This window comes from Grampus griseus (genome assembly GCF_964374135.1).
Source record: "Grampus griseus genome assembly, chromosome: 4".
Taxonomy (NCBI): Eukaryota; Metazoa; Chordata; class Mammalia; order Artiodactyla; family Delphinidae; genus Grampus; species Grampus griseus.
The window spans coordinates 61,713,904-61,727,461 of record NC_138997.1 but is presented as its reverse complement, the minus strand read 5'-3'; the positions used below and the strand labels follow the sequence as shown (position 1 = coordinate 61,727,461).

Below are 13,558 nucleotides of genomic sequence, written 5' to 3'. Positions count from 1 at the left end.
AATCAGCATCTCTCTTAACTTCTTGGTTCTTTTGAAGAATATTTATATAAATACTTGAGTAGTAGAATTTTCCATTTTGTAAGAAAGCAGGAAAATTATCTTATGCCCAGCAATGTAGCAGAGCACTGAATGAGAAATTTTAATTTAAACTATGATTAAATTAGTTCACATATTTAATTTATATTTCACCATTAGGGCATAGATATTAGCATAGCAGCTAGCTATGACTTAATATCTGGATATATACCACTTTGCACATTATTGGACTTTGCACTTACCAAGTTTGATTTCATTCCAAAATATTCTATTTAATTATGGTTGACCTCCCTTCAAACATCAACTCTTTCTCTTTCCAGTGCTAAACTAATTGAACATCCATAAATAGGCTTGGGTCTCTTTTTCCCAAATGTAATATTTGAAAATATCTTACGTTTCATCAAGTAAGTTTCAAGGTATGAGGACTGTGAAAAAGACACTTTATAGAGCTGCAAGGGAGGCAGTGTACCAGGTTTCTGTTGAGGAAGAATATGAAGGCAATGCTCAGATAAAAGGTTGACAATATAAGAAATTTGCTAACAGTGGACTTTGAATTGCAGAGGGCACAGTGGAAGGATTCCAGGATTTGAGAAGGGCTCAGGAAAGGCAACAAAAAGAAGATTTTAGAGTTTTTTTTAGATGGAGTGTGGTATATGAGGGATGACCTGACCTCTACTAGACACTCAAATTTCAAAAGTAGTTTGTGTGTTTGTGTGTATCTCCTCTGAATGATTTAATATAAACTTCACATATTTGCTCCTTAGGAAGAATGTGGAACAGATACATTTATCACTGAGAAGTTATAAAACATGCTGTGTTTGTGTTTAAGAATAATAACCAACTGTCGGTCAATTCCTTTGAGAATGCTGCTGGGGAAAAAAAAACGTGTTCTTTTTTCATGCTGTGATATATATCTGGTACACATTATATGTTTGATCTAAAAAATGAGGGCAATTACATTCACCTATGAACACTCCATCCCAGACTTTCTAAATGAATTGGGCATTCTCTTAACTTAAGAAAAAGAAAGGTAGACTTTAACATTCCAAAAGGCCCTGAGCAACTTGCCAGATACTGACCTGACTATGATCCCTGAGATCCAATCTCCCCTTGCTTCTCTGTGCCTCTACTCTCCTAGCTTTCTGTCTGCTCCTACAAAGCATCAAACTGCTATGTACCACAGATAATTTCCATATGAAGATTCCTCAGATTTACTAGTTAAAATCTGACACGTCCCTTCAGAAAACAAAGAAAAATGTTCAAACATAACTTTCATAGAAAAGCCCATTTCAGAACTCACATCCAGATCAGGTTCCTCTGTTTTTATACTCTAAAAGTGCCTAATATAAAATAAATTTTCATGTAACTGGTTCATGTATTTATTCATACAGAACATTACTATTGAGTATTTTTTATAAATCAGGTAATGTGTTAAGCAGCAAAATTGACTGAGCACCAAAAGATACCCATTATAGAAATTAAACTCTATAGAGGGAAAGACACAAATGACTATGTAAATATATAATTTTAAAGTAATAAACTGTATAAAGGAAAAACATTTTAGTAACGTATTTCTCATTGAAGGAATAGGAATGGCTAATACTAAGTAATATTGAGCTCTATTTGAAGTTTGAAAAAAATAAAGAAAAGGGAGGCAATGGAGGAAGAGGGATTGTGTGTAAGGGCATGGTAGGTATCAGGACAAGGGTGGTAATTGTGGCTGGAGTACAGAATTAAGAGTGAAAGAAAGACAAATCTGAGATGAGAAATCCAGGAGTCAAATTATTCTCTGTCTTCTAGCATCCTTATGACCTGAATTTTGCTTCTTTAATTCACTTAGAGTTTAGTCATTTGCCCAGGTTCCTTTTTTTTTTTAAAACAAATTTCTAACTCTACATGTCTATGTAGCATCTTGAATGATTATTCTTTCTCTTTAATTTGTTATTTGATATGAAGAGAGAGAGAGAGAGGGAGACTATTTCCACAATACGTGAAGAACTATAGTTATATATTCTGCTTTGATAACTGTCCTGGTTAAAAGTAAAATTTAATTTTGTAATTTTTAAAACCTTTTTCTTCCAGTTTATTAGTTCAGTCATTATTTCTTTTCTACGCAATGTTGCCCATGTTTTTAGGGAAGTATTAATATTTTGAGTCCTATATATGGCCTCTCAACTTTGTAATATTAAGCTTTTCTCTTGTTGATTGTGATCATAATTAACTGAAATTACCTCTGCTTTAAGGTATACTTAAAGTATTAATTATATTAAGTAATAGTTCCTGTTTATAAACTTAAAAGTTGGCATGCATACAATACTTCTTGTTATCTAAAATATATTACCCTAAAATTCAATCCACTATAATTGTGTTTACAAAAAATATTTATTAGCATAATATCTGTGTACTAGTTTGTCTCCTCCTTAATCTATATGATCCATGTATATGTATTACTTACTGTACTACTGGGTGACGTAATCTTCTAGAGCTCTCTTTCATGTCATATATATATGGGATCCTCAAATAAAAGAGGAGATATATTAGCAGAGGTCCTGTGTATTCAGCCAAAAATACCTAAAAAAAGAAGGTGATTTAGATTAAACAGTACATTTTATAGATATGATTAAGATTTACTTAGGTCCATAATAAGCATGTCCACAGACTTAGCCTGCTACGTAAATTGGTGAAATGGACAGGTGAGCATCTATTCTTGAAAAAGAACTAAATTAAGTGCTATCACAAATAGCAAGAAGTCTTCCTTGGAAGAATTAGCCAAGTGTTAAGGAAAAGGACAGTCATAAATGGTTAATTTAACTAAAAATATTGAACATAATGATTTCTTCATAAATAGTACACTGGAATTTTTATTTAATCAAACAATCATAAATGCATTTCTCATGTCTCTCCAGCCCCATACAAATGAATCTTCTGTGTTAACTGTCTTTGTCATTGAATGGAATGGGAAATAGTTTCTCTTTCTTTCTTTTAATCTTTTTATGGCCATGTCATTTTGAACTCAATTGATTTGACACTTACTCAGATTGAAATAATTTACTTCTCATTTTTGGAAATTTTAGATTAATTCTAATGAGTCTGAGTGAGTAGTTTTATAAGATTGACTTCTGAATTCTGGAGCTAAGTGGCAACTATGTATGTGGAGAGAGATATCCAATCTACAGAGACACAATCATAAAAATTAGAAAGATAATTGAAAATGAGACCTTGTGATTGCAGAAAGATAATTGACTTGTTTTCTAATAGTTTTCTGAAGCTGGTGACTGTCAGTTATTTGGTTTTGTTTTGATGCTAAAACCAGGTTAAAGTCACATTCTGAACATTTCAGGCAAAAAAGCAAAAATAATTTCCTCTATGGGTGTTCAAAGAGAAGAGAAAGAATACAAACATGACAATGATTAATTCGACCGCCATTACTACTTTGCTTTGTCTTTGCCAATTTTTATCATTTTTCTAAGGTAGGAAACTTGAAGTTGTACATATTTTGCTCAAAAATACAGGTGTTCACATTGATTATTAATTATGCTCTTATCTCTGGTGAGAATTTTGTATAGCTACATGGTTAAAATATATGATATATGCACATACATATATAATTACATATATATGTATATATACATACGTATAAATAGATATTTATACATGCAGGTTTCTTCAGTTATACTTTTTCTAAATGATATTTATTATCTCATGAGGCAAGAAAGACGTCTATGTGAGGATAAGAACAGTGCAACATCCGATAAATTCTGTATTAAAGCAACATTTTTACTGAGAGAAGAGACTATATTAATTTATGGCATACAACATTCCTGATTATTCATATATGGAATAAAAATGTTTATCACTTTTTTTTTTTTTTTCGGTACGCGGGCCTCTCACTGTTGTGGCCTCTCCCAGTGCGGAGCACAGGCTCCGGACACGCAGCAGGCACGCAGTGGGCTCACGGGCCTAGCCGCTCCGCAGCATGTGGGATCTCCCCGGACCGGGGCACGAACCCGTGTCCCCTGCATCGGCAGGCGGACTCTTAACCACTGCACCACCAGGGAAGCCCTGTTTACCACTTTTGAATATCTGATAATATAATCTAGTTAATAATACTCTAGAATAATTAGGATAGTGATTGTTTTATTACAACAAAAAGTTTAAAATATCTATTTCAATGCCTCTGACCTAGTCAAGTCAATTTTGAGCAAGTTCTATTGTAATATATCAGAAATGAAAAATGTTGTAAACAATAGTTAACCTGACCAAATGTCACTCTTTATTAAGTTAGTAAAAATGTTATCACAAATATGAAACTTTTTTGGATCAGAGAAAATTAAACTACAATCTTGTCTCCATCATCTCCTAAAAAAAATCAGGGGAGCCTGCTAACTTACAATAATATGTTCTAGAAGACCCAGCATTTTATCACAAATATTGTTCATGCTGAAACATGGGGGTTAAAATAGTACCGAAGTATGAAGGATACATCCGGACCTGAAAGAACTGGAGGATAATAACAAATAACTTTTAGACAATGCATCTTTCAAGCAAAATGTCTATTTGGGTGCAGATAGAAGGAATATAGATGTTTGATTATATTTAGGAAGTAATCAGAAAATAGATTTAGAGTAAAGAAAAACAAGAGCCATGCAGAGAAATATTAATAAAACAGACTTCTGAAACAGGAATTGCTCTTCTTCTACCAAAAAAGAGTAAAAACAAGACTAAAGCCAAAGTAAACATACAAACATATGTATTTACAGGTATACAGCCTAAGCAAAGCAGGTGAATTTACAAAGACTGGGAATTCCATAATCTAAAAGTTTAATAGAGATTCTGTATTCAAAATAAACAGATGCACTTTCTTTTTACTTTGAAGATATATACTACTTTTAAATTCCAATTTATTTCTGACATCAAGTTATTTTCATGCATCTCCTTATAGAAAGTTCTCTGTTTTAAACTTAGGTGTTGCTTTAAATGTAAAATCCATTATTTCTACTAGGCAAGCTATGTAATTGGGATTTTTGGAGCTTCTGTGGAATATTCAAATTGGTATATATCTAAATTGAAAAGGAAGAAGGCAATAAGCTGTTTAGAGAATATAAATTGAAACATTCAGCTGCAATTGTTGTGAACTGATTAAGACCCTTGTACTTAGACTGCACTTAATGTATTTCATTCTCCCTTAATTTTTTTTTTAGTCCTGTCATTATTAGGGTGGTGTTGGCTTTACTTATTTTCTAAAATAGCAATTGACAGTCAAAAGCAAAATAAATTGCACATTTCACAGTTGTTGGAAATTGCTGACAAAAATAAAGTAGTGCCAACCTTAATTTTCCAAAGATAGGAGAGCTACTAAGTAAAATTACAAAAACATTTCCCAGTAGTAATATCACTTTTTACTCAGTGAATACTATTGAAGGTAATATGATACTAGAAGGGTTTTCTTAAAAGAAAAAAAAAACTATTATATGTATAACATATAATGGAGAATTCTATTCCCATGTTATTCAAACAAACCATCCTAATGAGATCAGCAAGAAAAATTGATCGAAATGTTTTTCAGCCTCCAAAGAGCTACTGAGTCACTGAAGAATTAGAAGGTCAAGATGTTTTAAATGGAGCTCCAGAGAAGTGATTGACCTGGGATATGAAGCTTGGTAACAGCCTGATAAAAAGACCAAAACTTTTGAGGGTGCTTGAGAATGGAAGTACAAAAATTATTGCTTGGTATCTTTCAAAGACAGAGGTGGCTCTATAAAATCTCCAGGATTTGGGCTGGGATCTAGAAGAGTTACAACTTAGGAGTGAAGATGAGGCAGAAATAGATCTGTCTTCATAGATACTGAAGCTCAGTCTGAAATCATTTTAATCATGGATTGGAATGAGATGACCTGTACACAATAGTGCCATAAGTCCATCTGCAGAATGATAGATTATCTTTGAAAGACAATAACATCATCCTAGGCCTCAAGTTATCTTTAAATTTATTCACATAAATTTTCCCACACTAAGTCAGAAATATGAAGGTATACAAGGAGTGAAGATATTATGACCATAACGAAGGACATTGAAAACAGGAGAACTAAAGATTCACATAACAGAATTATCAGTTAGATTTAGAAAACAATCTTTTAATGTTCAAAGAAAAATAAAAGATTGAGAATTGAGGCAGATATTTGAAAACTCTGAAAAGTATGAAAACGTAATATAAATCCCAGAAGGAGAATACAAAGAGAATAACAGACAATCAAAAGATGACAAGATTATGCTAATTTTTCAAATTAAATATATATCAAACCATAGACTCAGATAACACATAAACCCAAAGCAGGATAAATAAAACCACAATCATAGCTATGTACACCATAATCAAACTTCTGATAATCAAACAAAAGTAGAATTTTAAGTAAGCCAGGGAAAAGACTTAAGGAGTACAGTAGACTTTTCAACAAAAACAATGGGAGTCAGAAGTCAAAATAATGCAGTTTTGTGAAGTAAGGACAAAAATAACTGCCAACATGTATTTTTTTCTGCAAAAATATTCTCAAAGAATAGAAGTTAAATAAGTTCAATAAATACATTTTAAGATGAACAATAATTGAGAGAACTCATCAAAGACAGAACCAGAATAAAGCATTAAAAGTGTTTTTAAGGAAGAAGGAAAATGATACCAGATGTAAGCTCAGTATTAGAAGGAAAAACGAAATTGCAGTGAAAAGGATAAATTTAAATAAAGATTGGCCACGTGATATTATAGTAGTGGATTTTAACTTTAAAGTATATAATTAAAATATATCACAGTAATAGAAAATTCAGGAGGAGCCTAAATACCTTAAAGGTATTCAACTCTCTGTGAAGTATTTTCACATTAATAAACAAACAATTTTTACTAGTATTTAATATTTTAAAGATGCACATTATAATCTCTTGGGTAATCACTAGAGTTAGTGAAAAATAAGATATAACTACCAAAATACCAGAGAGGCTAATAGAAAAGATAGTATGACAATTAATCCATATGGAGTAAGAAAAAAAAAAAATAGCCAACAATAGATTATAGGACACATGAGGCAAATTAAAAATAAACATTAAGTTTGACAATTAAAAAATAGATAATTCTTTATAATAAAAAACTATGATTAAAACGTAAAATATTAAACTATTAAACCATTAGAAGAACTCATAAAAGAAAAACTCCTGGCAAAAGTTTCTTACATATGATAGTGAAGGCAAGATCCTTAAAAGAAAACATTACTAAATTAGGTTGCATTAAAATTGAAAACTTTTTGTACAGCAACAAAAGTCCTGTTAAGAGGGTGAAAAGACTAGTTAAAACTGAGAGAAAATATTTGCAAACCACGTATCAGACAAAGAACTTGTATGTGGAATATAAATGTTACTCTTAAAACTCAACAGTGGTCCCAGAGAAATAAAAAACTATGTTCATACCAACACCTACACTCAGATAGGTAGTAGCTTTATTTGTAACAGCAAAATACTGACAACTAGTCAAATGTCTGTCAATGGGTGAATCATTAAACAAACCCTGTTACATACATACAACTGAGTACCACTCACCAATAAAAAGAAGCTAAGTATTGATATACATGCAACAGCCAGTATGGATCCCAAGGGCACTATGCTTAGAGAAAAATAAACGTCAATCAAAAAATATTTGATTCTGTTTATATAGCAATTGCCACATGACAGAAATATAGAGTTGAAAAACAGATTGGTGGTTGCCCCAGGATAGGAAAAAGAGTGTGTGAATACAGAGGGGTAATATGAGGGAGTTCCTTTGTGGGAATGAATAATTCTGTATCTGATTTTGGTGGTGAATACATGAATCTATGCAAGAGATAAGTTGCATAGGACTATATACACACATGAATGAATATAAAAATAGTGAAAACTGAATAAGATCTTTAGTTAATAGGATTTGTGTGATGGGGATTATTATATTATTATAATAAACCTTTCTCCTAAGTCTTCCAATAAGTTCCATGAGGCAAGAGTTTTCTCAATATTCTGTAACAAACTCTTATTTCATGAAAATTATTAAAATCTTAATTTTGACTTTGCTAAATTGAAGAGATTATTTCTTACAAAGAGAATACTTAAGATAGGGCTTCCCTGGTGGCGCAGTGGTTGAGAGTCCGCCTGCCGATGCAAGGGACACGAGTTCGTGCCCCGGTCCGGGAAGATCCCACATGCCGCAGAGCGGCTAGGCCCGTGAGCCACGGCCGCTGAGCCTGCGCGTCCGGAGCCTGTTCTCCGCAACGGAGAGGCCACAGCAGTGAGAGGCCCGCGTACCGCAAAAAAAAAAAAAAAAAAAAAAAAAGAATACTTATGATAATGCTTTTATTATAGGAGTACATTTTAATGTTTTATGAATGTGCAAGAACGTTATGTGTGGTAAAAATATTGCTTTTATTGTATAATTTGGTTGATATAAAGTGGGTGTGACTGCAATATAATGTGTATATTTTTAGCATTTAATAGGACTGACTCATTTGGAGCAAAAGAGTGTGTGAACCATAGGGTTGATTTTAAAATATCCAGCCTATTTTCAGAGTTCTCTTTGTCACCTAAATGACTTTCTTCCCAAATAAGCTATAATTTTCTAGTACAATTATCATAGAATTCTACCTTAGCACTTTTTCTCCTCAGTGCTTATCCAAATGCTGCAGCTGGAATTTCTTATGAACTCACAGTTATTGTCACTCACTCTGATATTATTTCTGTAGACAGAATTCCCTTTTCATTATAAATGTGGACAAAGACTCTGTGAATATTTTAACCTTCGAAAATCAAAATCTGCTAGACTAAAATCTCTTTTAGCAAAGGTCTGTAGATATCACATTTAAACACTAAGCCCTTTGCTTATTTGATGCATGTATTAGTAGGTTGTTTTGTAAACATTATGATATACTTCACAAGGATTCAGAATACTATAAACTCAGTTTTTAGTGCAACAAATTAGTACTCAGAGGCTCAGAAAATCTTGGAAACTAAAGGAACCATTTAACCAAACACACTAAAAGAATTATCTAAATACAGGAAGATAATGTATGTTAAAGGAGAAATTGCTGGAAAAGTAAAGCATGTGACAACATTTTGATTAATGAATGTAAACTGGAATTTCTCCTTTTGAGAATTAAATAACAATGTATAAATTATCATGTGTCTGTAATAATTTTAAAAATTGATTGTTTAACTATAAAGGGAAAACTCAAAGCACTATGCTGGCAAAAGAAAGCCATTTTGAATAGAAAATATTGAAAGTAACCATATCACAAATATTAAATAGAAGGTAATCAGAAAAAAACTTTTAAAATCTGAACAATATAAAAATAGGTTTAATTTAATTGAATAATAGAATGATTGTACTAGTCAAAATTATTTATCAGATTAACTCCTTAACTGCCTGTCACTAAATATCACATAGCTTCATAGCTTCTTTCTACTGAAGATATTCCATCTATTCCATTACTCATGAATATGTCAATACTTGTGAAGTAGTGTCAAGTATTTTATGTTTCTTAGTCCTCCTGTTTTTTAATATGGTCTTCATTCTTCTAATGTTATTGGATTCAGTTGCCACCACTTTGAAAACACCTCCTTCAAGAAAGTCAAAAGAATGCCCCACCCCTCACAACACAAAGAAGTCTTACTACTTCACTCTCAGTCTTTAAAATGTCCTCCCCACTGCCTTGGAACATTTTTTATTGAATATTCTCTCTCCACTCTTTCCAAACAAATGGGTCTTCATTATCCCGAGGCTCTTAGAAGGAAAAGTTGAAGAAACACTATGTAACTGACAAAGCATAGGGAAAGCAGAAAGCCATCGGTCATAAGATAGATTGACATTTAAAAAGGGATTTATCCTCCTTCCAACCATGTATTTTCATTTCTCCAATTCTTGAATGGAAATTTGGCCACTGATCATAGTAAGAATGGAAAATTTAAAATACCTTTAGTGCAATATTTTGTTTCGCTATGAATTTATTTGACAGAAAATGTCCTCTATGTCAACAAATTATGTCAAAATGTGGGACATGTTTATTGCATTTCAAATCGATACTTACTGTAGTCCAACTGACTTGTTGACCTAGGTCTGTAAAATAAAGTGTGACAATGGAGGAAGATGCAACACTTTGAATGGTTATGTAGTCCTTCAAAAAGGGCCCACCTTAAACGACAAGGAAATATCATTTTAATACAATTTCAAGGCATAATGGTAAATAATTTTAATGCGAAACCAGTGAAAGCTAAGGATGAATTTTACATAGAAATTGCAATTTACAGTAAATCTTTAAAGTAAGATAACGTGAATAAACCCATTTTATAAAATATATCTGGCAAATTTTCAAATACACAGTGGTTTCCCAATGCTATTTAAACAAAGTACAGACTACCACTAGCTACTATCATATTGTGTTCTGAGAAAATGTAATATTAGGTGATATCATAATCAACTATGATACAAGGTATTTTTAAAGTATAATTTTGTGTGTCAGTAGATACACATATCCGTTCTATAAATGATTTTATTATAAGATAAATTATTTGGAGTAGAATGATTTTAAAAGTCATTGCAAAGCACCTGGGGATAGGCATGATTCACCTTTTTAAAAGATGGTTATGGGTGCTGTGTGGTAACTGGGAAGAAAAGGAGCAAGATTACTTAGGAGGAAGTCAAAATTCGTCAATCAGGGTATGAGGTTTGTTTGGATTAACATGGCACTGGTGGAAATGTTAAAATTTCATCAATCCCAGACATATTTTGAACTTAGAGCAGGTTCAACTTGAGAGAAAAGGATTCAGTGAGATACAGGCAGTGCTTATATTTTTGACCTGAGCACTTAACGTGCATTGTACTCTCATTAACTGTCATGAAGAAGATTGAGGAAAGAGTGGGATTTGGGGTGAAAATGAAAATTTCGGTTAGGGTGTATTTAGTGTGTGATATCTATTAGACCTGCAAGTGGGAGCTGTCAAGTAGGCAGTTGGGTAGCTCTGTAGATGATTTAAAAGTCATTAACAGTTAAAGCCATGGGGCATGAAGAGATTATTTATGCATTCAGTTTGAAAAGGAAAGATAGAAACTAAGACTGAGATTTCTAGCACTCCAGGCTTTTGAAGTAAGAAGACATATATACCGCAAAGATTACTGAGAAGGAATTTCTCATTAAATAGGAGGAAAATAAACAGAACATGTCAAAAGATGTGTAAGGGAAATGTTCTGTTCTTAAAAATAAACACTAGGTAAGTCTGGCAAGTGTGTCCTGAAGAATATGTACAAAGATGTCCTTTTTAGCACTGTTTGTAATAGCAAAACATTGTAAAAAATCTTGTGTTCATAAATGAGATATGGATAACTATATTTTGTTTTATTTTTTTAATAAATCTTTTTAATTTATTCTGTACAGTATACTGTACAGAAAGAAAAATGAGTAGATTAGAGCCATATGTACCAACACGGATGTATCTCACAAGTATAATGCTATTAGTGTTGCTGTTGTTGTTTTTATTTATATTGTAGTTTATGTTAATCTATTTGTGATTTATATTATCTCCAGTCATGTACAGGTTTCATTTTATTCTCTATTATTGAAAGAAAGAGTAAGATGTTAATTTATGACTATCATTAGATGATTTTCAAAATCCAAGACATAGATTTACAATTATAGGTATTTTAACGTAACATAAAAATATAAAATTGTTATATATTAATTTTGATAAATACAACATGAATATAATAGGCTATCACTTCCTTGATTAGGTTTTGATATATGGCTTCAAAAGAGATCATCTAGGTGGGCCTGAGTTAATAACAAATTCTTTAAATCTGCATGAAGGAGTCAGAAAGAGGGATGCAGAGCTTCAATATATTGATACTAGTTTTACAGACTAGGGTTCTGGCCTCCTTAATCAGTAGAAATTTATCAGAGGCCAGACAAGAAATTCAGGTGAGGTTTTATTGGGACTCCTGCTACAGCAGGGGGAAGAGAGAACAAACAAAAGATTTCCTTGCATGCCCGCTCCCTGAGGCGAGGGAGTGCTTGTTCCTTATATGGGGTGAGGGTAGGGGTGTGTCCAGAGATAGGGCCAGAGGGGTGGCTTAGGTGTTTTGCCCACCTCTTAGGTGGTGTTGTGTGCAGGGGGCATGCGCAGCACCCTGCTCTTGCTCCCGACCCCCCCAGAATATGTGGGCCCAGGAGACCATGCCTAATGGAAGCCCATCCATCTATATGATACTTTGACCATTTAAGACCACTGAATTTTCTGCCTGAATTAACTCAAGTAATACATTTTTGGGGGGCATTTTCTCCCAAGAATGGGCCAGACACTAAGGTGCATACTTCTAACCTTACGGGTTTGTCAAGGCTGTTTTATAATGGGTATGGATGGTTGGAGTCAGGGATGGGAAGAGAAGGACCAACTCTACCCATGCTTCAACTTTCTGTTGAACAAATCTAATGGTTCTAAGAATTAGAAATTCAACACTGTACTTCCAGGACATTGTGAAGTATATTAATCGCAGTAATAAGAGAGAGCACATTTTAGTTACCAGTTTGTATGACAGATTTATTGCAATAATGACTGCAATTATTCACCATTACCATAACAACACCATTTGCAATATAACTTTTAGTTCCTTCTATTAAGAGTTGGTGTCTATTTTCCCACCCCTTGAATATAGGCTAGCCTAGTGTCTTGCTTTGACAAATAGAATGTGGGACAAGGGATCATATCCCAGTTCTAAGCCTGAATCTCATGAATTCTTGAGTGCTTGTGCTCATTTATTTGCACCTCTGACGCCACCATGATAACAAGCCCAGAATATTCTGATGAAGCATAGAGCAGAGAGGAGTGACTGTAGTCGTGGCCATCTTAAAAAGGTCAGTCTTCAACAATCCGCCAGTTGACTGTAGCTATTTGAGTGAGATTAGCCAAGCAAAGCCAAGTTCAGCCCAGCTTAGCAGAAGCACTGAGCTAAATAAACCTTTGCTATTTTTCACATAAAAATCAATTGCTTACTCTTTTATTTGTGTTTTAGCAGTCTTTTGTGTCAGGAAACTGTAAAGGACTCTAAATTCACATGGCATCATTACTTATAGTGCAATCATTCTGGCAAATGTATTCTGGCAGCAACTATAATGTAAATATTCATGCCTTGCTTTGTTTTGGTGTTAAGTCTTTTTCCTTAATATTAATAGTTACAACTATGTTCAATGAAGCATCTACCACATACAAATCATTATAGCATTTTATAAACATAATCCTATTTAATACTTACAAACCTTCCCACCCCCCCCCACACAAAAAAACATGTTAGGTTCTTTATTAGCTCTACTTTATAAAAGAAGACTCTAAAGATAAGTAGAAGAGTCAGGTTTAAAATTCTGCATTACTGCAAATAACCTCTTCTTGGCACCATGTCCTGCTTGTATTACTAAATGCATTGATTCGTTTTTTAAAATATGCCATCATATTCCTATCAAAGAACACTTGG

General features: G+C 33.1%; 1 protein-coding gene across 1 annotated transcript in view; it reads right to left on the bottom strand.

Moving 5' to 3' along the window:
• TECRL (trans-2,3-enoyl-CoA reductase like) overlaps window positions 1-13,558 on the bottom strand; it is a 93,835-nt gene that overhangs the window by 31,332 nt on the left and 48,945 nt on the right. The window contains exons 4-5 of the mRNA XM_082652848.1: window positions 10,128-10,231; window positions 2,492-2,607 (exon numbers count right to left, since the gene is read on the bottom strand). Coding sequence (XP_082508974.1) covers window positions 2,492-2,607; window positions 10,128-10,231 — 220 coding nt within the window. The remainder of the gene's footprint in view (window positions 1-2,491; window positions 2,608-10,127; window positions 10,232-13,558) is intronic.